This window comes from Aythya ferina (assembly GCF_964211825.1).
Source record: "Aythya ferina genome assembly, chromosome: 5".
Classification (NCBI taxonomy): Eukaryota; Metazoa; Chordata; class Aves; order Anseriformes; family Anatidae; genus Aythya; species Aythya ferina.
This window is the reverse complement of record NC_140301.1, coordinates 43973947-44000358: the sequence shown is the minus strand read 5'-3', so window position 1 is coordinate 44000358 and position 26412 is coordinate 43973947. Positions and strand designations below refer to the sequence as shown.

At 49.1% G+C, this 26412-nt stretch overlaps 2 protein-coding genes across 3 annotated transcripts in view; both read right to left on the bottom strand.

Annotated features, from left to right (window-relative positions):
* The window catches only part of CD81 (CD81 molecule), a 31944-nt gene extending 17240 nt beyond the window's left edge, over positions 1-14704 (bottom strand). Inside the window, exons 1-2 of the mRNA XM_084521546.1 lie at positions 14550-14704; positions 4595-4709 (exon numbers count right to left, since the gene is read on the bottom strand). Coding sequence (XP_084377672.1) covers positions 4595-4709; positions 14550-14615 — 181 coding nt within the window. The 5' untranslated portion in view covers positions 14616-14704. The remainder of the gene's footprint in view (positions 1-4594; positions 4710-14549) is intronic.
* Positions 14705-20610: 5906 nt separating this feature from the next.
* Positions 20611-26412, bottom strand: part of TSPAN32 (tetraspanin 32) — a 28803-nt gene continuing 23001 nt past the window's right edge. For both annotated transcript variants that reach the window (XM_084520622.1, XM_084520621.1), the window contains 4 exons: positions 26061-26153; positions 24398-24481; positions 22449-22540; positions 20611-21597 (listed from right to left, as the gene is read on the bottom strand). In XM_084520622.1, coding sequence (XP_084376748.1) covers positions 21504-21597; positions 22449-22540; positions 24398-24481; positions 26061-26153 — 363 coding nt within the window. In that variant the 3' untranslated portion in view covers positions 20611-21503. The remainder of the gene's footprint in view (positions 21598-22448; positions 22541-24397; positions 24482-26060; positions 26154-26412) is intronic.

The window sequence follows — 26412 nt, the reverse complement described above, 5'->3', positions numbered from 1 at the left end:
AGACTCTGCTCAGGACCAACCATGGAAACAACCGATGGCTGGAACAACCTTAACTCTCCCACCATCACCACAGGGGACAACGCTGCCAGCCTCAAGGACTCAGTGGCATCTAAGTTTGCTCACCTAAATCCTTCTGTGCTTCTGGACAACCCCTCCTGCATTTCTGCTCTTTATTTTGGCGTTCTCAGAAAGCTGAGGAGCACCAATAGGCTGCATATGAGAGAAAACAAGGTTGCCCGTCTGAACCTAACCCAAATAGGTGATGACACAAGTTGTTTTGCAGTTGGGTAGGTCTGAACCCAAAATAACTCACTGTCACCAATTTTAAGTAAAGACTTACAAAGCCAGCAGAGAAGCGGCCTTAAGTCATAATCAACTTTAGCTTGCAGAGTAAATGATCCTCAGGAGCTGGTCCCAATGAAGGGACACAGGGAAATATAAGTGGCTTTTTTAATAGAAACTGAATTCCGTGCTAAAAATACAGAAACAGTGTTATAATTACTGTCAGATAAATGTTATAAGCCATATACTTAACAGGAAGTATTGACAAAGTGTTTTGCACTAAAACTACTACTTTAAAAAGAATTCCTTCGATATTGAAGAAGTTGATTAAAGAAAAATGTGATTAAAGGAAAATCTAGAACCAGCAAACTTCAGTCTTCTTTTCTTTAGGGGATTAAATAATTAAATTGTCCTTAGCCATAAATAGGCTTATTTCCAAGAGACAAAAAAATGCATGTACTTCTACTGGAGAAAACCAAACAACCACATACATGTTATTTTTGCAACCGCCCATTTTGCTCGCTGTGCTTGGTTTCCACTTCCGAGCACGCATGCCTGGCCACTGCTCACACTTCCATCAGAAAACCACTGACACACTGGGCCTTGAAGAAGAGCACAAGGACCTAGAAATAGGACTCTTGGGATCTTGTAGCCCTTCCACAAGCAGTTTAGCCAAAGGTCTGCTGTTGAGTTTAACCCCCTGCTGTAGTACGTTGGTGCCAACTTTAGTGTTTCTGGAGGGATGGGGATGAAGATGGGAATTCCTCTGCAACAAATACCCATCTCTGAAGCTCTGAAAATGGCTGCTTTTTGCCCAATTACCCCTGAAAAGGGTAATTAAGAAAAAAGCCACCCTTATGGGCAGAAAGCACGGCACCCCGCTGATCGCTTTGCCAATGCTGTTTGGATGACATAGCACTGCTCAGCATGTGCCAGGGTGCTCTGCGCTGCTGGCCATATCTGGAATCCATGGTTAGGAGCATCCTTGTATGCCATAGGGACACCAGGGAACACCAGGGAAGCTCAGATATGTGACCTGATCCCTTCCTGCATGCTGCTAAATATGCTTTAATGCGAGCATCAGACCCCCGGAGGCCTGCACAACCCCCTGAAGGTACTTGCGAAAAGCAATGCTGTGGAGGAGGTGCCCATTAAAGCTCGCCAGTGGTGGGGATCACACCCTGATGACTTCAAGGGCAGACGTGCAGCTGCTTGGGAGCCAGACCCGGAATTGCCACCTTAATCAGCCTGGCTGCTAGGGGAAAAAAGCCCCAAACATAACAAAATAATTCATCGCCTTTCAACTTTCTACTGAGGCAGTGATACCCAGCAGGATGGTGGAGAAAGGGAGTGATAGCAACAGCCTCCAGATCCAAATTTAATCTGTTATTGTGTGCCTGTCCAAATCCTCACACCCCTCCCAAAGAGTGACGGTGCCGCTGTGCTCTGGGGACGAGACGCAAGCCAGCCAAGGAGTTCCTAACAAAAAGTGAAAAGCTGGGGGAAAAACTACAGCAGAAGCAAAACTGACCCTCTTCCCACCCCCGAAGCTACATGGAAAATCGCACCCCAAATCTGGATGTTTTGGCACTCTTCCTTGCAGCTTGGCCCCACTCCCAGGGATAAGATAATCAAAGCACCGGGTCGTGTTGCTCCATTGCTTGCTATTAGCAGCTGGACGCAGATTTCCTATTTTGGGTCGGCGAGACAATCTGGCGGTGGGGGCTCTCATAGCTCGTTGCATCACACTTTTAAAAATAAAAATAATAAAAAATAACAGGACTTCAGGCAGTGGGTGAATAGATACCTAAGAAATAGTTAACCAGTTGTCAGCATCCAACTCATCCATGCTGCTAGCTACCTTGAATGATGGTTTCTGACCTGGTTATCAACATGTCTCACAGCCTCCATACGCTTAGAAGCAGCAATATACCATGGCTGAGAGGCAGGATGGGCTTGGTATTTACAACTACAACCAAATTGAAGAGGAGGACGAGCAGGAAGCACCGAAGCAGTTAACGTGCTGTTTGCTGTGGCATGAGCTCCCCTGGCCAAATGGGGAATGCCACGAGCAGAAGCTGCAACAAGTGCTCAGGATCAGATGTCTCGAGAGCAATCCCCGGAAAAAGCCCCGCAAGCTCTGCAGTGGGGGCTGGGGAGCTGGAGGAGAAGAGGTGGCTGTGGTGGAAACCTGGGTTATTTCTGGGCAGAGGTGAAGGTCTGCAGCAGGCTGTAGGCAGATAAACATCGCACTTTGTCCCCCAGCAGCTGCCTCACTCCCCACATCCCCTTCCTCCTATCTCCCCATCGCTGTCCAATCCTGCATGCAATATTTTTTCTCTCCCCCAACACACACATGGGAGAAGCAGTCTTTACAAACCAGCTTTAACTGTTGTTTTTTTTTTTTTTGGGGTGGGGGTGGAAGGGAAACAGAGGAAAAACCAGGAGCCAGCAAAGTGCCGCTTCCCCCCTCCCTAAGTACAAAACCCCACTGTGCACGTTTGCCTCCTCCAAGGGTTTTATTGCTTCCCCTGTCCCGCAGCACAGCCTGGCTGGTGTTGAAAGCCTCCCGATAGATCCTGGGATGCGCCAGGCACCAAGAAGCAGTTTGCAAGGGGAAAAAAAAACAGCTCCGGAGGCCAGCCCTGGGCTTAAGAGAGAGGTTCCCAAAGCAGGAACATTGTGTGCATGTGGACGTTGGACAGCAGAGAGAAAGAGGAGGGCGTGCACTGCTTTGCAGGGAGTGTCAGTTGTCCTGGGTTGGGGGGGAGAGGAAAAGAAAGGAAAAAAAGGAATCCCAGACTTCAGGCTCAAGAGGGCTGGCTAGAAGAGGCAGCAGCTGAAAGAAATGCTCTGCTATTATTACTGCATGGAAATTACAGCCACCAGAAGGAATCCGGGCAGAGCTGTTGCTGAATGTAACTTAAAAAAGACAGACAGCCTTGGGGCTGGGATGTCCACTGCACCGGGAAGCCAGCGAGGTGGTGGGACTCACCCTGTTCCTGCAGTGTTTTCCTCATTACCATCTAAATATCAATGGCCAAAGGATGAAAACAAAACAAAAAAGGGTTGAAAAGCAAAGGATGCTCCCAGGTTTTGGAAGAAATGTGTTTTGGGACATATCAGTTTGGCCTCAGAAGGAAGGAGATGTTTGGACCAGTTCCTGGAAAGGAAGGAGTTTAACATTTTTTTCTTTCTCTCCCTCTCTCTCTCTCTTTTTTTTTTTTTTTAAAAAAAAAAAAAAGTTTAATATACACAAAGGGGAAATGCTCTGAATACAGCTCTGGGTATAAGGCAGGAGGGAGCAGGCAGCTGCCGTGCAAAACTCACTGCTGCTTACAGCAGGAGCAGCTGCTGGGAAAAAGGGCTCAGGCATGCTGCTTGATGGGCAAGGAGAGCAAACTGCAGAGAAACCCTTCCAGGAAGGTAACTCCAGCTACAGGCAAGACAAGGACATAGGTTAGGTGGGTCCAGCTCTGCATGTTTCCTACACCTATATCCTCCGAGCTAGAAGGGGTTCTGTCCACCTGACTGACCCCACCAGCATCCTTTGGTGCTCCTAAATATGCAAAAAACCAAACCAAAACAAAACAAAAAAACTTTTTAAAATGGATCTTTCAGCAGATAACTGGTCTTTCAGGCACAAGGGAATATCACTGCGCAGGACGGATGCTTCCCTCAACCCCATGGAAAAGCACAGCATTGGGACCAATTTTCATTTGTGGAAAGGGGAAGACTCAAACCTCCTTTCCATGGCATACAGGTATGTGCTCTCTGTGCCTCTTATCCAAGGAATTCAGGAGGGACTGGCCCTCACCCCTTCCTGGCTGTTCATACCCTGAGTCCTGCCCCATAGCCTGCAAAAGCTGCTCTCCCTCACCCACCACTGATCACTGCAAAATAAGGCAAAATATGGTTTCTGTCTTCCCGCAAGCCAGCATGCTGTCAAATGAATAAAGATCACCCTCAACCATACCCAGACATTCCACCTTCCCCTCCTGGAGAACATGAGTCACGAGCTCTCCGAGTTTTCCTTTCCACTGCCAGCCACTCCTTCAGCGATTTCACATCCCGCTGGGAGAGGAAAGGAGACTTGCTTCCAAGAAGCCTCCCTGATCCCCAGTCACGCATCCTTTCCCCAGGAGAGACCAACAAAAGGCGCTACCCAGCAATGAAAGAAAGGTCCCTCTGCACTTTTAGCTGCCGTAACTTTGGGTTACACCGTTCAGGCATGGCTGGCATTTAATCAAGGCCCTTGGCCCACACAGTAGGGGAATATCAGGTAGTTTTAGTTCTGCTTTCTGCTACTCACCGACGTAGAAGGTGTTGGGGGCCTGCTTGTCCCCCAGTTGCAGGTAGAGGATGCTGGTGGTCTGCGTGTCATGGCGAAGCCACAGGGCCACTCCCAGGATGATCCCTCCGGCCAGCTGGGGAGAAAGCAGAGGAAGCATGCGTTACCCACAGCCAAACCTCTCACACAGGAGCAGGGCCACTTGCTTTGTGGCTTTCTGCAGGTTCTTCTTTGAGATGAAAAGGTTTTACAGTGAGAACAAGCAGTCACTGAACAGCCTCCCTGGGGATGTAGTGGCTTCTCCAGAGTTTGAGACTCCTGAGGTTTGGCTAGACACAGGGACTGTGCCCTGCTTTACAGTGAAAGGTTGTACCAGATGATCTCCGAGGTCCCTTCCCACCTGGGCTTTTCTATGAGAAGAATTTCTACGTTTTTCTATCCTCCTTGTCCCATCTCCACAGCACTTTGAGCCGTACACACCGTGATTCACACACCCTGCACAGCGTTAGGAGCAGCCCTCATCCCCAGCAGGTGCACGGTGCCTCCAGCTCCTGCCCATGGTTTCCTTCCCAGAGCTGTTTTATCTCGGCTACCATAGAAGGCTCAGTCTCACCTCAGAAGGACAAGGTGGGCAACCCAGGGGATTTTCAGCAGAAATCAGGATCAGCCCTCATTACCCCTTGCTCCCAACAGGCTGTTACTACCTGATTTCATTTATCTGCGATGAACACACAGGGTTGTGGGTTTCGTTTAAAAGCAAAACCAATACAACCAGCTATACCCGCAGGGATTTATAAACCAGTCCATCAAACTTGATGACAGACAGGGAAATGCCCGTCCTCAGCAGCATTTGGCAAAGGGACTTGTTCCTTTCCCCAGAGAGCTGGGGAAAAAAATAAAATTTGTACATTATGTTCAGGTAATGGAAAATGTTATGAAAGGCTTCCTTAGCATTTTCTCTTCTAGGGGAGGGGGCAGGGAATGGAAATGGGGGACAGGAGCAGGCTTCCAGCAGGACTAACTGTGTTATCCCTGACATCCCTTTTATATAAAACCATCAAAGAGAGGGGGAAAGAATAAAAACACAGGTTAAAAAAAAAAGTGACTGAAATTCTTAAGGCTAAGAATTTCTTGAAGTGTCTGCTTAACTGCCCATGTGAGTATCCTAAAACCTTCAAGCCATTTGAAGATAACTACTGAAAAGTACAGAAGCAGTTACAAAAGTTTTTTGTAAAAGAGTCTGAGCAGGGTCAGGTGTGAGCATGAAGGTCAGATTAAAAAAATAAATAAAACAAAAAAACAAATAGATTTTGTTGAGCAAGAGTGCAAAGTCTCCAGCTGTGCAAGCCCAAGCAAACACATGTGGACTGGGATTTCCAAAAAAGGCTCCCTGTGTTTGCCTCGCTCTGCTCCTCCTGAGGTCAGTGTGCGTTTTTCTTCCTTGCTAACTTCTGCAAACCCCAGCCAGGAGTTTTTTTGTTTTGTTTTGTTTTAATCTTTTATTGGGGTGCCATGGGAGCTCAGGCAAGTGCACACCATCTGTGCAAAATGCCCAGGGCAAGCTGACCGTGCAGCTCCCAAAGAAGAAAAAAAATCCCCATGAACCCTACCTGGCAATTTTGGAGGTTGAGGAGGAGAGGTTCTGCCAGCCGTTCCCTCCTTTTGCCTCCAAAATAATCACCCTTAATGCTCCTGCCCCAGCGACTGGTGCAACCTCCCCGCTCTCACACTCGGGACAGCCCACGGTTCTCCCAGCTCTTGCAACAGAAAAAAAGCCATGAAAGCCAGCCAGCGCTCCAGCTCAGCTCCAAATAAGGCAGAAAGTTCCCAAAATCCAGCCTGGCACTGCTTGTATATTGTTTAAGAACATAACGGAGCCCATGTCTGCTTCTCCTCTGGGGAGATGCGGAAGGTCCCCAAACTCATCAGTACTCCCCTTAAGGGTCTCGCTGTGGCTCCTATGGGAAAAGAGATCCCAAAGAAAGATCTGTGATTCTTGTGGGGGCGGGGAGAGGTGAAGAAAAGATCGCAGCCATCTGTGGTGTTTTGGTTTGTTTTCATTCCAAAAAATAAACAAAAAACCCAAACCACCAAAAAGTGATAGGCTCGTGATAAGCCCAGTGCCATGCAGCATCCCTCCGCTCAGCTGGGGAAAGGTCTCGCTGTAATGCCGCAGTGTTTTTGGGAATCAGCACCACCAAGTGTGCACACTTGGACAGCAGCACGTCAGCTGTGAAACGGCACCCGGCCCCTCACCGACATGTCCACCCAGTCCCCTGAACGCAGAGAGAAACTTGGCCATGCTGGGAATTTGGCAGGGAAGGAAACAAGATTGGGGGGGAAGGAGCGCAAGGAAAGGAAAAAAAAAAATCACTGGATTGCCATAGAAACCCTGGCTTCCAGCAGAATAACTTTTTTTTTTTTTTTTCAATTAAAGAGAACAACTCAGAAAGAAAAGCTGTTTTAGCTTTTTTTTTTTTTTTTTTTTTTTTTTTTTAAACAGAGCACCAAGGACCTTCGGCTGGAAGTTTCAATCCAACAGCAGCTGCGTTTCTTAAGAGCAAACGACATTCACTTACTAATGAAAACAGGATTTAGGCTACGCTGAGTAACTTTTTCCATGAAAACCATATATCCTTCCACCACCAGGCAGCACAGAATGTAACAAAGGCATTTTCCAAAGGAAAGAAAACAAGGAGAAAGCCTCGTCCCTTTGTCACAGTAACCCTGCCTTCTGCTTTTGTACCGCATTAGCATCTAGGGGCTACAGTTTCTCTGGGCACTTTTCTGGTCTCCAAGTTGCATATCCTTATTTTCTAAATGTCCTATTTTTCCTCTAGGCACCTAGCACCCTGTGCAGGTTACCGAATTTCTCTTTGCTTGCCCAGCTCTTCAGAGCGTGAGGTCTCAGAGGCTTGTTACAAACGCATCTCACAGTCCTCAGTTTACATTTTTGGGGACTGCTTCCATGAGAGCAACAGTAAAAGCTGCAATTTCGGCAACATCCATGCTGCATTATTCTCAGACATGCTTCCCACAACACCACCCCTCCAGCCTGCAATTCCCCTAACATGGACAGAGGGCCTGCCTCCTCCCTGTACTTGCGCTTCCCTCCACCTTTATTTAAAAATAATAATAAAAATTAAATTCCCATGGGCATATCCCTAAAATCCCCAAAGAAAACAAGCCCCAAGGGCAAATGACACTTTCTCCACCTCCCCTGCCCCTTTGCAAACCCACAGCAAGCTGACCCTGGGATTCACACCCCAAAGGGCACAGCGTGCCAGAAGAGGTGGTACAGCAGTCTCTGCTGTTTCCTACTTGCTGCTCTTTTCCAGCTTCACGAGATTTATTGCTTCTTCCCCAGACAGCCAGGCTTTTCCAGCTGGATCCTGCCTGCCCAGGGCGTGTGCAAGACTTGCCGGCAGCCAGCACAGGACGGCGGGGAGGAAAGCAGACCCCCGAGAGGTGCAATCCATGGGATGGGGCATCACCGGTAGAGCACCACAATAAGGATGCAACACCACGTGCAGTGATAACCCCTCTTTCACAGCCCGGTCACGCCTCCTCTAGAAATTCCCATGATTTAGGGGTGCAAGGAGTATCCCTTTTCTCCCCTTGAACACGGGGTACTCCGTAGCTGAGATGACCCCGCTTCTGCCCGCTGCCCCCCAGACACTCGCATACACCAGGATGTGCATCACCCCCCAGTCCTTTCCGCTGCCGCCACCGCCCCTTTTCCTTCTGCTCCCTTCCCTCCACCTCCCTCCAAAACAGGCTTCCTGGCAGGGAGGAGGAAGAGGAGGAGGAAGCAGCGCTGGCTGCAGCTATAGTGCGCCTTGACTGAAGCACAGCAGACATCCTGCAGCCAAACCCTGAGGAAGAGAAGGGAAGTCCAGGTGCCGACAGTTTCACAATGCTGTATTTTTAGCAGCACGGCTTCCCGTGGACGCGGTGGTCCTCCCGCTGGGACGCCACTTTCCTCACCCCTCCGTCGCCGCCAGCATCAGGGCAGACTGCAAAAACGCAACCAAAGGAGATGCTGCCTCCGTTCCTCTTGCACAGCCCAGGCAGGCTGCATATTGCTTGTGGACAGACTCAGCACAGTGACCCCAAACCATCACCCAGAGTGAAGAAACAAAGCACTGACATCACCAACACCGACACTGTTTTGGGGTGTTTTAAGACTTGGGTCAAAGATTAGATGTTAAGTTTTCTTGCTTGTAGCAGCTTCCCTGAACTACTGAGCACTGGCACCATGAGGCTCCTCTCCAACACAAGCTGCGAAGTGGCTGAGATGATGCAAAACCAGAGATCCCTCTTCTTTGGGGTGCTGGGAATTGGGGCACAGAAAGATGAAGCAGCTCACCATAGCTGAAGTGTCTCATCACACAAGCAACCAGGAATTAATTGCTAAATTGAGGTTGAATGTTTTGCTCCCAGCTCTTATTGGGCTCTAGATGGAAAAGCAGATATCATATTATCCAGTATGTGCAGCGTAAATAACAAAGAATCATTTTGTAGATGGATCTTCATAAGATCCATCCAGTGTGAGCGGAAGCAAAAAGTAAAGGAGACAGAGGTTCATAAATTAATGCAACTCCATCTCTGGAAGAGGCAATCCACATGCTCACACAGCCTGCCAAGGCGTGCACTAGGACCTTGCAGGTTTTGCAGCAATACCTAGACGGAGCTGCGGCCCAGAGCAGAGCACGCTTGCAGCAGGGCATACGCGTAGATGCAGGCTGCAGACAGGCACTGCCAAGCTGGCATACCTGCCCTGCACCTCGCTCCCTGCGGAGCAGAAGCCGAATTTCTCAGCTAAGGTGAAGAGATTCACCCATGGAAGTGCTTAAGGAGCTCGGGGCTCGATATCCCCTGTGCTAAGAGCTGAATGCCAAAAGCTAAGGGCAGCCTGCAGGAACGTGGGTTTGATGCTGTCATGGTCCTCACACTGAGATAGCAGAACCTCATGCTGAAAGTTCCTTAAAATTTTAAGGAGACGAGCGCTGTGGATGTTCCCCATGTTCATCACGTCGAGTTGCATTGAGCTCTGCTCGGTGATGTGGAGGATGTGGTGACCATGGGATGAGCAGGAGCACCAACCCATCAGACTCATACAAAGATTTGGGGGGGATGAAAGCAGGGTAAGTGACTTAAATCAGACAAATTCGGGTGCAGTTGGACTGAAGATGGTCACAAAACATAAAAACTTGATTGTTGAACGTGACACAGGCACTCACAAGCCACAACAACACTTTTCTTGGAAAGCGCAGACGAGACCTTTCTGCCGTCTTCTGCAACTGTGATGTTTGATGACAGGCAAAGATCAGGCCACGCGGTTGAAAACACGTAGGCAAAGCCTGTCCAGAAACGGAGGCAAAAAAGCCCCATTTTCTTCACACAGGGGGAGGAAGGCACTACTGCGCCCATGCTCCACTTTGAGAGTGGCTCAGCCATGGCCACCTTCCAGCAGCAGCTATTAATACAGCCACAGAGCTGGGCTAAATTCTCCACTGGTGCCTATAGTTACCAACCCAACAAAACTGCACGGCTCCTCCAAACAAGCTGGAAGAAACAATCCCGGAGTAGAGGCAGGCAGGGTGCCAAATAAAGACTGAGGAGGAGGAAGAGGAGGAAGAAGAGAGTGGGAACCTGGTGCCCAACACACCAGCAGGGTGCTTAGACCGTGGGATGCTCTTTAACCACCTCAGCCAGAAGCAGCCCTACACATTGGCATCTACCAGCAAGGGTTAATTGCCCCACTGGAAAACAATTTCAGATACTGCTTTAAAATTTATTTGGCCACACGCAAAAGTGTTTAACTACAAGAGTAATACAACTGCTTTCTCCTTTTAATAACAGTGAAAGGTGCTTGCACAGCGCCTTTCATCATAGGATCAAAGTGTTTCTGAAGGCGCTGTGCATGCCTTCATGCTCTTGCACAGGTGAGCGTTAGGTGGCTGGCAGAAGAACCACCCCAGGAAGCCAGAATAACCCCCCTCACTCAGCTGCCAGAGATGCTCCCTCCTGGTGATTTCAGTGCAGCTCATGCAGCGAAGTCAGGTATTTTTGATGATGAAGCATCGGTCTCTTTGAAAGACCTGGTTAAATAAGCTTCATCACGCGGATACTTAAGGTTTTGCAAGTGATGGTAGGGCTGCGTTCACTTGATAGCGAGCCCAGAAACACATTGCAGGGAGTCACCAGGAGGAAAGCCTGGATCCAGGTCCTGAGCCTCTCCACACACTAAGAAAACATTTCCTTGCTCTACAAAGAGAGGCATTAAATAGCCATGTTCCAAGGCACGTGGAGATACGCTGGGTTGGGCTGTGCGTTGCCCAACCCCACCAAACCCAAGTCACTGCAAGGAGATGCTGGAAAAGTGCTGTGGCCTTGGCATTCGCAATGCTGTGTGCAATTCCCTGGGAGACCAAGAATCAAAACAAAAACCCCCGCTCCACACTGGAAAAGCCTGTGACACACTATGACTAATACAACTGAAGCAGTTTCCAGCACAGGCATGCATGTGGGGCTGCAACCTAAACAGAAGTCGAGCTGTTGTTACGAATCCACCGAGTTACTTCTGAGCAGTGCTTCAGAGCGCTGCACATCACACTAACCACCAGCTCTTCCTCCTCGTTTCCGTCACCTCATTTAAACTCGTGGCAGCAGCACCCACCGCCCTCCTCGGCACACCCAGGTGGCGAGGTCACCCCTGGGGGCAGAACTGTCACACCGGGACCGCAACCGCCACCCAGAGAGGAGGAAGCGTGGGCTCACTGCCTTCCCCTGACGCCAAAGCCAGACACCTTTGTGCACGCCGTGCAGACTCCAGAAGATGACCAACAGATTTTTCCAGAGTTGCACAAGATGAGAAAATATCAGTTCCTCCATCCCTTCTCACAATACGCTCCCCTGAGATCCTCCCTCTCAGGACGGTGGTTTTTCACTTTCGTGTTCCCTCTGCTCTTCTCTTTCACACCCTACCCATACCACAGACAACACAAGCAAGAGCAAATAGTTGTGCATTGCCTGGTAAATGGCATTAGGAGTGAGCTCTTTTAATTAGACACCTCCATGGCAGAGCAGCCAGCACTGCTCCGGACCTGGAAGGCTGCCACTGACTGAGTTAGCTAATGGGATGGGCGAGCCTTCTCGGAGCAAGCCAATTTCTCCTTGGTTATGTTTAATTACATTTTAAAATAGCCATCCGGCTTCCTTCAGCCTCTCTGGGGATGCTTCGCCACAGTGGTCAGTCCAGCCAGATTCTGTGGGCTTCGACTCACTTCGGTGGGCGGCCGAAGCCCAGCCGCCTGTGTGGCTGCTGCCAAGAGTGCGGTGGAGAAAGGGCTCTGCCCCACCGCACGCCCTGCTCCTGCCAGCTCCAGGCTGAAGAACGAGCCAGGACCGCCTGGTCCACCAGCAAAACCCCAAGACCTGTGTTTGGCAGCTTGCTCCCAAGCCACCCCCTGGAAACCATTGTCCCTCAAAGTATCCCTAACCCAGTGCTTATATCAGCCATGCAAGGAAAACCAGAAGCACAGTTCAAGTTTTTTTTTTTTTTCCTGAAACCAAGGTTTCAGGGCAAGTTTGCAGTGCACAAAAGCTTTTCCTTTATCAGCTCTGTGTTTTGCTAACTGGGTGAGGCGCCCCAGGTGCTGCCCTTGGCCTCCTCCACAGCTTCAGTCCAAGCAATGTTGCCACGAAGGACGCGGGCACCAAGCTCCACTGGGAGCCTGGCCACAGGCCCGAAGTGCTCTACCAAAGAGCTGGAGGTGCAGTGGGGCTTCTGAAAGCTTTACAGAGCTTTGGGCACCCTACCAAGCCTCACATCTTTCAATGGTACACGTGGTCCTTGGGAGTTACCACGGCACAGCCACTCGCCCCTTCCAGCAGACAACCAAGCCCAGCCTGGCTGCTTCTTCCCAAAACACACACAAGGGAAAAACAACACAAAAAAAAAAAAGAGAAAAATCCCAGGCAGGCAGGCTGCCGAAATGCCCCAAGGATCTGGCGCTGGGGCAGCCTTTTCCTTTTGCTTTTCAACACAGCGGCTTTGTTCAGCCACCCCCCGCCCCTCGCCCCATGCTGCCAGGGGGTGTTGGTTTATTTACACTCCAGCAAGACAACAGGGCCACTTCAGTAAGTTATCGGAGTTTCTTTCTCATTTGTTAACACAGCGATGGTTTAGAATTGCTTCCTTCCTTCCGAAGCCAGCTGCCTTTCGGCGAAGCCCCTGTGTCTGCCAAACTTCTGGCTCTGCCTCGCGCTTGTTTTCGCCAGCAGCGCCCGACCTCGATTCAGCGCTGAGCAAACGATAAGCAAACGAGCGCGAGGAGCCCAGCAGCCCTTGCATACCAAGCAGCTTGCACGAAATCCCATGTCTCACACCTCCCTTCGACTTAGGGCTTACCCCAGGACTGGGATACCCACACAGCCACCCTGCAGGAAGCCCAAGCACCCTGCACAAAGGGATGTCGATGCTGCTCCCGACCTTACAATGCCAGCTCTTGTAGGGTCTTGGTGCCACGGTGGTGACCAAAGCATCCACCCCCCCAGGTAGGGTGCAAGGTGCTACCCCGTGAATTCTGCTTAAAGAAAACCAGAAGGATCTGCAAGCCATCAGACCTGTTGTTCACCCACTGTTGTGCCTGGCAGCGAGCATCGTTAATGCTAACGAAGCCCAGGCTCACCATCTGCACAGGAGGCAGCCTGAGGGAGCCAGCTGCTGGCAAGTGAGTGCTGGGGCAGCATTTCGGGTAGCCGGCAGGTCAAAGCAGAAGCCATAAGGGGGAAGGAAAACAGGAAGGAAGCAAAATGCTGGTTTAATAAAAGGTAAGTTATTCAGTAAACCACATGCGAAGGCCTCCTGCACCCTTCATGCCCCCCAAAAGACCCTTCCTCCCTCGCATCCACACTTGAGCAGCAAGAATGGCAGGAAATGAGGTGCAGAAGGGATGGAAAAGCCCCCGGATAAGCGCCATAAGGCGGGAGGAACGACATAGGCAGGCATTTCGGGGAGGGGGCCACCAGGCTCCATCGTGCGGGAAGAGGAAGAGGTTAAAAGCAGACAGGTCCCACAGGCATCCTGCAGCTGGCAGAGCATCGGGTACCAATTAACACTGCTGCCGTCACTGCTCCCCTCAGTCAGTGCTACCCTGGGAGAAAGGCGAAGCAGAGCCTGAATTCGGACCGGATTTGAGATGCGACAGAAAATCCAGAGCCTGCTAACCCAGAATTGGTAAAGACTGTGCAGAAACCCACCGACAGTGACCTTCCTCCCGCGCGGGAGGCCCCGCTGCCACCACTGTGCCCAGGTCCAGCCACCCCTGGGGACGAATTATTCCCCAGGAAACTTTTCCAGGGAAGCAAGCCTCCCCACCATGGGAAACAGCTGCGGACCCAAATAACTTCCCGGGAGGCAGTGCCCAGCTCCAACCCAACGCAGGGCATCGAGGGGCAGCAGCAGCCCCAGCCACCCCTATTTTTAAGCCCCTTCTCCCCTCCAGCACCTCCAGGGCAGGGGGCTCGCCCCATCCACCCCTGGGCAGTGGAAGGGAACCCCACAGCAACAACAGGGGGTCTGGGGGGGGGAATGCCCCCCAGCCTCGTGCTGAGAAGGGTGCATATAAATATATAAACATATACATCCATGAATGCCATATGAGTGCATAGATGTAGGTATATATATAAAAAAAAGGCCGTCTAGGTGTATACGTAGATGCATGAAAATAAATAAATATATCTAGATGTGTTTGCACGCATTAAAAAAAAAAAATAAGCAAAGGATAAACGTGCCCCCCCCCCCCCACTTCTCCCACCCCCCCAAAAAAAACCCAACACCACGCAGGTCTTCGCACGGGGGGAGGGAGGAATGGAAAAAACCCGGCTAAGAGCAGCCGAGCCGAGCCGAGCCGAGCCGCGCCGCAGCCCCCTCGGCAGCCGCCCCCTCCTCCCCCGCGGTGGGGCTCACCCAGAAGATGAAGTTGAAGACGAAGAGGAGGTATTTGATGCACTTGGTGCAGCCTTCTACTCCCATGGTGGCTCCTGCGGCGGCGGCTCGCTCTCTGCGGCCGGGCTGGGGCTGGGGCGGCGGCGCGGCGGGGAGAGCCCACCCCCGGACCGCCCCCTGCCTTCCTCCTCCTGCTCCTCCTCCTCATCCTTCTCCCCCCCTTAGCAGGGGGACCGCCTCTCGCTTCCCCCTCCTCATTTTTTTCCCCCCCCTAATGGTTTCAGCTTTTTTTTTTTTTTTTCTTTTCTTTTCCCCAACGCTTTTTCTTTTTTCCTTTTTATTTTTTTTTTCATCCTCTCTGCATTAAAACTCATCTTCCCAAGCCTTGTGTGAAAAAATTGCCCCCAGTTCATTACCCAACTGATGCTGCTGATCAGTTGCTGATCTGCTCAGGCACTGACTGTCCGGGGGGGGGGGGGGCAGGGCTCGCCACCCAAGGCATTTGGGGCACACATTGGCATTTCAGTTCTGCCCATGCATCAGCATTGCAGAGAACAGCTTTCGAGCCTAAAACCTGCAGCCTGTCCTGCCTGTTGGTGGGGCCTGAGCACACCTTCTCAGCAGGAGTTTGACCCAATAGCTAAGCACACGTTTCCTACACATGCATGCTGAAAATTAAATCAGTTTGTTCCAAAACTGTCCTATTTCCCCAGTGGATGATTTGCCTAGGACATTCTTCTGAACCCTTCTGAACCCCTCCAGACCAGCTACGGCACTTCGTGGAGGTGGGGACTGGGGGTGAGCAGAAGCTGGCCCAGTTCCCTCATTACTGATGCTGAATATGTCCCTGGTTGTGGGCTTGACATGGACATATAAACCTTTTGTCTCTCAATGTCTCTCAACCCTATTCACTCATGCAGCCTAACCAACGAAGCCAGAGGCTCACAAGGCATGTAGCTGCTAGCCCAAGTTATCAGAATGATCCCTAATCCCGTGCAGCTCCTGCCCGTTGATCCAAAGGATAACATCAGGATCCCAAAGTCTCTCCCTCGCTGCAGCACAGGACCCCAACACACCTTTTTTCTGCCAAAACTGTGAATGTTCCCCTAAACAAATGTGCAGTTTGTGGCAGGGAGAGGAAGGAACCAGCTGCAGACCGATAAGGCCTTTGGTGGCAGCACACTGAGCTCTGGAGGTTATAAGGCCAAAAAGGATGCTCAAATCACATCTGGGTGCTGGAGAGCTGGTGGCCTGAGCTGCAATCACTGCCACAAAGTTGGCATTGAAGCTTCCTTCGGGGAGCTTGGGTTTCCTGGAGAGCATGGGGGTGTCACTGTTGCTTTTTTCTTGCTTTCTTCCTTTTATTTTTTTCATATGGAAAGTGGCAAACGATGAACAAAACTTCTCATGCACTCCAGAAACTGTATTAATGAACAATCCAGATCAGAGCTAAGGCAGTCCTGTTTCTGGGATGTTTGTAGGCCTGAGCCATCTGCTTCCCCTGGCTCAGGCTGGAGGCTCACAGCCCCCATCTCCTACATTGCCCAGCTCTGGGCTGACACCCACTGTATCCAAGCCTGGCTGCCCCAGCAAAGTCCCCGCAAAGTCCCCTCCACAACTCCCCGGTGGGAAAGAATTTCAACCTTTGTCCACATATTCCTTTGCAGAGCGTTTCCCCAGCTTATATGTCGATTCAGATGTTGCATATTCCTCATGCCATACTGCTGGCCTGACAGACCTTAGAGGACCAGAAACGTGTTTCCAAGTTTCCCAGCAGCATTACCAGCTCTTTGTGAAGAGGCTGTTGTGGAAGTAAAACTAAATTGCACAGTAAGAGTGCACGGGTCACGTGCGGGTAAGGAGTGCAGGTGCTGTGGGTCAGGCAGGGGATTTCCCTCTCTTGGAGGAAGGGTTAAAGTCAGGTTTTCTGCAGGGCACTATGCTAACACAGATTTGTTTACCCAAAAGGCAACCCTGTGAAGGAGTTACCTAACTTACAAAGACTGCAGAAAGCTTAAAATCAGGGCCTAAAAAGAGGTGAAGAAGAAGTAAAACAGGCTTGAAAGTCCAAAAAACCCCGCCCCTTCCCCCAAGAGGGGCCATTTAAATGTGCTTTCACAATTGTGGTTTGGAGTAGAGTAAAGCAGTAGAGGCCAGAGATGGTCACAGTGTTCGTCCTCCATCTGCTGGGCTTTTTTTTTTTTCTTCCCCCTTCTCTTTTTGACACTGTTTCTAAAAGTCAGTGTCAATTTTGTGGATTTTAGCACAGCCAACACCCATGGAGTGACTCACGGGGGCCCATTAAAGCAAGGCCATGGCTGAGCTGCCTCCCAGCCCTTACCACAAGGATGCCAGAAGCCCTGTCCCTGTGTATCCCAGCCCGCTTCTCCAGGGGAGATGCCTAGCAGCTCTTTGAGCACCTCTGTGTTAGAAAAAGCCCTGGTTGTGCTTTCCAAACAGCAGCGGTAGCCTTTAGCTAAAAGAAGAGTGATGGTGAAGGTGCTCGGGCATCACCTCCCCACTTCGTACGCATGGCTAGAAAACCGGTTATGAGGGTGTGAAATAATTAACATCAATGCTGGCTCTACAAACACACACTGAGGACCTGTCCAGGGCTAGCAGGAGATGTGGGGGAGAAGATGGGAGTCCCTCATCCTCCGGGGACCACGGGGCCTCCAGCCACGCAGTGTGCTGTGCTGGTGGATGAGCTCTTGATGTAAGTACCTGGCAGTCCCTTTGCCCTCCTCCAGCACAAAGATGATGGAAAAAGGTCAGGCTATACACCATGAAGATAAAATACGTGCTTTTTTATGGTTAGCTGTTAACAGCTGGTTAGCTGTTAATCACTGCCTCTTATTTTCTGTGCCAAGTATGAAAGAAATAGCCCACATTTCAACTTTACCTGCCGCATTGGAAAAACAAACAAACAAAAACAACCACACAGCAGCATCACCAAAAATCTTTAAGTAGAGATGCATGCAAAGGAATTGTACAGCACAGAAATTCACCCTGCAGGAGGCTAATAGTTCCACGTAACATGTGGGACTGATGGTAACATCAGGATGACTTCCTAGGCAGCCAACAGTTCTGTTTTTCCAAGGTGCTGAGAGCAAGTGGCCTTGCCTGCAGTGACAGGGAGCTCTGTCATCTCAGGGAGTTCCCCTCTAGTGACATTTAGCTGCAGGTCATTATCCAGTTTCTAGATAGTGGGAGATCATGTGGGGAAACAGCAGAGCTCGCCCTGGAGGTGAAAGCAAAGAGCAAGGGAGATGACTTGCTTCCTTTTTTTTTTTTTTTTTTTTTTATCTGCTTTCCCAGCCAAGGAGCAGAAGGTCAAGTGTGCACAGCACCAGGGATGCAGCCAGCACTTACATTTTCAGCAGAAAAAATAAATAACGTCAAGAATCTCACCCACGCAGCTAAAGAGTCATCTCCAGGAAATCTTTTTGGGGATATCCTGGTGCCTGCTCATCTCAAGGCAAACTGGAAAATTCCTGATCTGCAAATTCAGCTCAAGCCCCACTGCAGCAGGAGGGGGGTTGTGTTTTGGGCAGGGGACGAGGCAAGCAGAAACCTGTAGCTGTGCCTGAAGTTTCTGTTTCTAATAAACTCAACAACCAGTTCCAGTCCATGCAGCCTGTCTCTCTGCCATCTTTAAATATTTACATCAACATGTCTGTGGCAATGGCCAGGTTATACAAAGAGGAGGAGGTGCTGGGGAAGCTCCTGGTGCTGCTGGCTGCCAGGGCTGGTTCTGATGCAAGTGGAGGAGCTGCTTCCAGAAGGCACCAGTGGTGAACAAGAGAAAGCAAACCCAAGCAGGTTTCTCAATCCAGCACAGACATTTCCTCTTCTTTCCCAGCACGTCTGAGAGGGCTGAGCTGGGCTTTGCTGTGAGACGCGATGCAGGAAAGCGAGAGCCCAGCCCAGCAGCGCAGCTCAGGGAGCTGCTGTTGTGTCATCAATGTATAATTCATTAGCAGGTGACTAAAGGCTGGAATAGCTTGTTGCTGATATAACGCGGCTAAAAAGAAAATTAATGTCTGCCAGCAAGCTGGTACGCTTCAGGGTTAAACAACAGCAGCGTTTAGTGATGCTAAGGAGAGCAAGGGGGGGGATTTGCCTTAGAAGGATGCACACAAACTAAGGGAAGGCTACAGCTGGAGCTTGGGCAGAGCCCTGTTGTTAAATAAGTTAGCAGAAATAGAGATGCTTAGAACCACTGTTTTGCCTTGGCAGGAGATGGCTTCCTTACCACACGAACTGCAGAGAAGTCCACCCAGGTTAAGGCTTCAGAAGGATTTGCTCAGTAGTATAGCTTGCTCTGGGTACGAATCAGGGTTGTACAACAAAAGGAAAGTTTCATTTCAGTGCAAACTGATGCTGTCACTAGGGCAGCTCATATATATAGAGGCCAGGCTGTCATTGTCCAGCTGACAATAGTAGAACTAATTGCTGGAGCATAATTGGCAATTAATTGAAGCACAATTCAACAGTTAACTTTGTACCTCTGTTCTTCTGTTAACTTTATTATTTGTTTGTTTATTTATGTATTCATTTTGCATCACCTATGCCTAGATAACCAGGGATTTCTCTCCTATTGCAGTCCGAGCATTGAGGTGTGTACCACAACCAGGTTCCCCTCATGCCAGCCCCGGGAAAGCTCACGGGGCCTCTGCAGGTGTTTTGGTTGCAGGGTTTGTGTCCCTGCTGTTCAGCTCCATGTTTTATCCTGACAAAACCACTCTCTCACTCTGCTCAGCACTGAGTAAATCTCTGCAGCACTTACAAATTGCTTCCTGGGGTTTTGCTTTCATTGTGCAAGAGCTGTAATTTTGCCCATAGCAAGCAGCAAATTCAGGACTTGTAAGTGCAAGCACACTGACTGCAGGGCAGGGAAGATTTTTTTTTTTTTTTTTTTTTTTTTTCTCTTGCTGTTGGTGCAGCTATTAAAAAGCCCTTGACACCTGCCCTCCTCACAGCTTCCACCGAGGCATTCCTGGATGGTGCCATTTTTCCAGTTATGAACAAAATGATAACGCTGCACTTCCGTGCAGTAAGTTTTGATCACAGTTTCTAAAAACAAAGAGTTGAAGGTTATCTGCCTTCCTGCTCCTTGGTCTCCCTTCCTATCCCTCATCCCATGCTAGGGATGTCCAAGTGAGTACTTCTACCCCTGGGACAAGAAATAGTACACTTGCAGCCTGTGTCTTGTTGGGCAGAACCAACCGCTCTCTGGGCACTTAACTTCCCTTGTGCGATGGCTCGGTGCTTGTCATGTTCTCCTCCCTGCTGCCACCATGGCAGAAGTCATTACAGAGTTGTGGAAGCAGCGGCAATGTTCATTCACACCTCCAGGCAAGTGCTGGCCACTTGCTGCTCCTCCAGATGAAGTTTTGGGGAAGGGGATACTGCAGCCTTTCAGGCTTCTTTATCATGTGCGCGCTCCTTCCGTCCATAACCACCCCTTCACGTTACAAATGGGCCTGGGATGGGCTGTTAGTGGTAACGGTGGTAAAGTTTTAACAGAGATCTTTCCTACTAGGCTTTAGAGTTGATGAGGTAGCCTCTCCTGGTAAAACTGCGTTATTTGCTCACTCTCCTGTGGTGTTTGTTTTTTTTTTTCGTTTGTTTTGTACTTCATCAGCTGTCCAGCCAGCAGAGAGCAGTGGACAAGGCCTGCCTACATGGAATTAAAAAGAGAAGCAAAGCCCAAAATAAAACCAAGAACCTTTCTGCCAGGTGGCAAGGGAAACCTTAGCAAGTTCTTTTATAGAAATACCTTGCTCTTTCCTTGTTGCTTCAATGTGTCCTTAGGCTTTTTTCCTTACCCATGCTTGCATTACTCCAGAGGTGGCTGAGGGTCAGATGAGGGTGGTGACAAACACCAGAGGATGGGTGGCTCTGCCAGGCAGGTTCCTTGTGGAGGAACACATGGTCATCTCCATCTTCAGTGCTAAGGCAAGTGCCAGCTGCACAGGGAATATCTCCCCCCAGCACTGAATGACTTACTGACGACAGCCTATTATACAACCGAGCGCAACGGCAGGCTTCGTGCCGAAAAACAGAAGGAATGACAGCCTTTTGCAAGAATTTCCTTTTTATTGAAGCAAGCAGGAGTCACGTGAGCTGCCAGCTGGCCTGAGGAATGACAACAGCAGTAACCTGGACAATAAGAGCCAGAGCTCACAATGGAGATTGTCTCTCTCTGGAGAGTGATGCACATCAGAAAACATATTGTATGCACACACGCATGTATCTGAATCGCTTCCCAGTGCTAGCAAGTGGCTACGTTTACATGTGCAGCTAGTAGGCGAAGCATATTACTTCTAAATCCCTGCTAGATGAAGGTGTGTTAGTGACTGTCAGGAGATAGCTGGTGATACTTTGGATCACTTTTAACTTGATCCTGCTTCCAAAGTCAGCAGTGAAGCTCCGCTCACAGAGGATGGGGATTAGGAGTGACAGCTCTCCTCCCTCAATGCCTTTCCTTCCACTGCAAGATATTTGCAACCATGCTAGAAGGCTAACCAGGCGAGGGAAGATGCTGTAGGCTGTACTGCTGTTTTCACGTGTAGCAGTCCTGAATATCAGTATGGGGCTTTCCTCTTTTATCTCACTGAGATTACCTCATTTTATTCAATCAAGACAATCCCAATTGCCACTTACACTTTTTTTGTGGCTAAAACCCACAATGAAGGAGAGGGCTGAAAGCTGGTGTTGGTTCAAACAGACATTTTCCATAGCCAGAGTTTGCAGCAGATTTTCCAGCTAAATCTATTGCAGTGATGGTTTTCATCTCAGAAGCAGCTCTGTCTCCTTGCAATGAGGGCAAAGCACACCGGGTAGCCATCATTTTAGCAAGGCTGAGAAGCTGAGATCTTCAGGTGGTTGAGGCTTTTCAAATTTCTGCTTATTGTTGATAAGGAGATGTAAAGAGGAAGTGGACATTGTCTTGTTTGACCTGGCTGAGGATCAGTCCACTTCTCTCAGATTTAAACACGAGCCCTGTATATATTTAATATCAAAGCCTCTTTGTATTTCACAGCAGCGTGGTAGGTCAGTGAAGCTAGAGAAACACAAAGTTAAGGCAGTGTGGTTGAATGTGCCGGTATGAAATCAGTGCGGTACCTAGGAGGCTGACCAAATCCTAACAATTTTAAAAATGATGCATATCACATCAAAAAGGGGAGTAACAGAGCGATGTGTCCTTATTCTGTCTGGTTGTTTCAAAACACAGGCACTACTTTTTTCTTTTTTTTTTTTCTCCCTGATTTCCACCACAAGCTCCAACAATACTTTATAGGGAAAGAAAGAATCAATGGTGGTTGGATACCTACATACTCCAGGGATAACTCAAAACTTGCCCTAAGTCAATAATTAGCAGTGTTCCAGTTAGGAGAGCACATTTCCCTTCAGCAGTGCCACACTCTGTGTCCATGTATTTGCTGATAGTGAACCAGTCCCAGGCTACGGTCCAAAGCTATAACCCTAGAAATGTCACATCTTTTGGGGTCACCCAGAACAGTGCAAGAAAAGTTTGGTTTAGCACTGTGATTCTGGCTGGGATTTCCTTTCTGGATGTATCCAAAGGGGCTGTGTGTGTCCTGCTTGTGGAGCTATACCCTGCACTGCACCTGGTGAGGCGATCTGCATCTCCAAGCCCAGGTGCACCTTGGTCCTCATCCATTTTCGGTAAAGCTGCCCTTCCACTGAGCATCACCCGGGCTGACCAGCTCAAGAGTGTGCAAGGGTGAGTGATGCAGGAGGGGAAAATGTGCAACATGAGCAGTGGTGACACCCATCCCTCCACCTGTCCCCACACAGTGCCTTCCCAGGTGATTTTGGGGAGGTCTTCAGGTGTCTTCCTGCACCAAGCTCGCTCTACCTCGTAGGGAAGCCCAGGAGAGGAGTTTCTACCTTGCCCGCAGGATGTATTTGCCTTTCCGGTCCAGGTTGTTGCTGAAGTGGATGTAGAACCAGAGGAATGAAGTCAGAACCATCCCGTAAACCTAAAAGGAAATAAACGAAATGGGCAAACAGTTAAATACTGAACTAATGATGATGCTCCCTCTGCATGAATAAGCGATCATGAGTTGCCTGCTAGTCTGCTTGGCACTTCTGAACTTGTTATGTATGAAAATATCAAATTTTTCTTGAAGGAGCTGTTTTCCACTAAAATGGTGAACACCAATTCCAACACAAGATAGGGGGAAAAAAACATGCGGTTAAAGCATCTGATTGGAATTAGCACAGCATGGCTCAAACTCTGTCCTAAAAATATCCAAAAGTGAGAAGAAGCCAGGAAATTCAGACTTCAAACTCCTGCCACAAAACATTCCTCCACACAAACATACATCTCTCATAATAGCCTTTTGTATAAATAACAGAGAAAAAAAACTTCATGCCTTGGTTGGAGTAAAAAAAAAAAATAAAATCAACAAAAAACAAAAGGCCACCACGTGCACACTGCGAGGACAATATGCTTCCTTTGTACTGCAGCTTTCTGATGGGTCCATCACCCTGTGCAGTGGTGGTTGGTCACGTATCAAGATTTACACAGGCAGCTTATCAAAGGTGAGGATGCTGGGGGAAGCATTATGAGGGCTGCAAAGCCCTCTGAAAGCTTGCCTTATTGTGCAAGCTGAGCGCAGCTTGATGGGGCACATCTGTGCACGTCGTGGTGCTGGCCAGAGGGACGGGGACACAAGAGCAGCTGTACCAGCCACCAGGTTTTCCTTTGCATCCTGCCATCACAATAGCCAACCTTGCAGCGAGACTTCCTCTAATGTATGCTTCAAAGACTTTTGCCTTATCTGGCTATAGCATCAAGTTACAGGGAAAAAATATAGAAGTGTTCCTACTTTTGTCTGGGTAGAGCTGAAGTGAAATTTCTTCTACAGCCAATGAAAATTAGGAAATGACACCAAATACCCATATGTGGCTTTGCATTAGACATCAGCTATGTGTCCCAAAGATTTTCTGAGCAAGAGCTCAGCTGCACTAAGATCCAATGAAGCTTTAATGCTACAATTCTGTCTGCAAGTACGTAATTCCATCTAAGTAGAAATATACCTGTGTCATTGCCTGATGGCTTTCTGCATTTACTCTGAGCAGTACAAAAAAATCTTTGTTCCTCTGGCTTTTCTTGAGATAGGGAAAAATCTTCTAACCCATATTGTGCTGAGGTGGACACAAGCACTGAAACAATCCCTAAATACACACTGGTTGGGAAAAATTGCCCTGTCTGGGGAGTAGTGTGGAGATATCAGAGCAGACCAAACCTAATTTCATGGTTAAGAAACAAGGCTTGTAACTCTTTTCTGGCATGTTTCACTACACGTGCAAGGCCTCGTACAGGGGTAATTACAGTGGGTGGACCTAGGAGCAGGCCTGTTTTAATTAGGGGCTCTCTACAGCTCTCAACACACTGTTCCCACACAACCACTGAGCACCCTCACCACCTTCTGCAGTAGGAGCATGTCCTTTTCTGCAGCATTTCAGGTTTTCCTTCACCAGAGAGGCACCAAGCTGCCTGGCAGATGAAGCTTTGTGGGCCTCCTACCCCACCTTCAAGACCTGCGCCAGGTGACAGCTCCTCTAGCTTGCAGGGGAGGACACACCGAAACATCTGCAAGGATAAAATGCAGAAACCTCTCCCCATTCCTTGCTGACATGATGAGTTTGGGGCAGAAAAACTAATAACCAAGACTATTTATTTCCTAATTTCCAAGGCGAAGTCCACTACCACTTGTTTCCCTGCTACTGATCTCCAAAAATCATCCCAAATCCTAGCATCCTGGGGCTAATTCAGAATGTGATTCGCCTGCCTCTTGGGGCCAGACACGAGAAGGAATATGCGCAGTTACCGTGAAGCAGATGGTGGTGCCCAGCAGCATGGAGACAAGGTCCATGTGCTTCTTCAGGAAGCCCTGGATCTCTTGTAGACAGTCCTGGGAAGAGAGAGACACCCCTTGCAGCACAGCAGGAGCTTGGGAGGCGTCCATCCCCCTAATAGCAATTGCTGTGACCCCAGGTAGAAAGAGAGGGATCACAGAATATCTGAGTTGGAAGGGACCCACAAGAATCACCGAGTCCAACTCCCAGGTCCTCAGAGGACCACCAGGGATGCAACACTGCACTGCAAGATAAACACATGCTATATATTTTCCATCACTAAAATGTGCCTATGATTTTCTTACCATGATTCGGAGCGTAGAGGATGTGTGCATGCACAGGTAAGTGTGGTCATACACAAATGTTCCCCACCCCAATGGAAAATGGATGGAGTGAAGTGAAAAGATGGAAAAGCAGAGTTTGCCATAAAGCTGCTTGTGTTCCCCAAAGGTACTAGCAAACAGCTCCATACTGCAAGGTGTCACCAGCATTAATATATTTGAGTGGTAAGCATGCCCGCAACCTCACTGAAATTCAGTGGGTGCTAGCCAAGAGAGCCATTTCAGAAATGCAAAAGCCTGCCCTTGATTAAGCGATTTGCAGAGCGAGGTAGAAGTGCTCACAGCCCCACAATGTCAGTGCCAGAGCAAATGCACTGCAGCTACCAAATGCTGCAGGTCCCCAACTGCAAGTCACATCCTCACATCCTCCTCTCTGCTAAATGCAAACCATTAGCAGAGGCGAACTAATGCCCATGCATGGTGCCCAGGTCTGCTTTCATCTTTCTTCCTCTCCTCCGAGCTGCTGCCCACCCCCACTTTGAGATTGTTTTTTCCAGGAGGTGGCTGGAAACCAGAGGTTGAGGCGTGCTTCTGCATCACAGGGTTGCGTTAGCCTCTTACGTAACACGGATGTTTCTTCATAGCTGTAGCAACGTGGTTTTGTTTTACCTAAGGACAATGTATGGTATGATGCTTGCAGCTTCAGCTACACCAGCTGATTTGGCTACTCCCATAGAAAAAAGCATACAAGAGAGCTTGGAATATGAAGATTGCATTACACCTTCACAGCATACACAGTCCAATACTGGTGGCTTCTCCGTCACTTCACTGGAATGCTGGACAGGAGAGAAATCCAGTCTACACAGTGCAGCTGCTGCTGGACAACATTATCCTACTTTATGCATTCCTCCTTTTAAGTTTTAATACCTGACTAATGCCCACAGAAGAGGGAAATAGAGTCATCATGTGCACCTTCAGCATTTGCTGTTAGCAGAACACTTTTTCGGTCTCAGAAGCTAGCACCACACAGACAAGCCCAATAGCTTTTTGAGGTCAGACACATGCCTGTGGTATCACATCATCTCCACACAGGTAGAAGATGCAGAGAAGGCTGGAGAGAAGCAACAGGCTGCAAGAACAAGTGTTTTGGAGGCTTTCTTGGGCTGCAAAGCAAACTGCCCCTAGAGACACCTTCCTGTTTCTGGTTAAAACAAAGAAACAAAGAACAACCTAACCTACAGCAACCAAACCACAAAAAGGTCAAAACTCTGGCTTAAGCATTAAAAAACAGTAAGATTTTAAGCAGTCCATGAGTAGTAGCACAGTGGGAGAGTGGAAGAAGCTTTGTGATTACCTGTCCGGCAGCCTGTGCCTGGCTGGGAGGACACGTATTGTGCTCAACAGCAGCTGTGTCCCCGAATGGGGAGTGTTTCCCACAGCACAGGAACTGGAAGAGAGGAACAGGGTTTCATGGAAGGAAAGGAACAAAGCAGGTAGGCATGCAATCGGTAATTTCTGCAATGGAAGTTAAACTCAGGAAAAAATAAATCAATGAGGACTGTTTTTCCATCAATTAAAGTGGCTAAATTAAGCAGGGGATGAAGTTGGGTGGTTCTCCTTGCCAAAGGTGGGTTTGGACATGCTGCTCCACAACCCTGCAGCAAGCACTGATGTTCCTGGTCACAGCTCCAAGGGCCACGACTGTT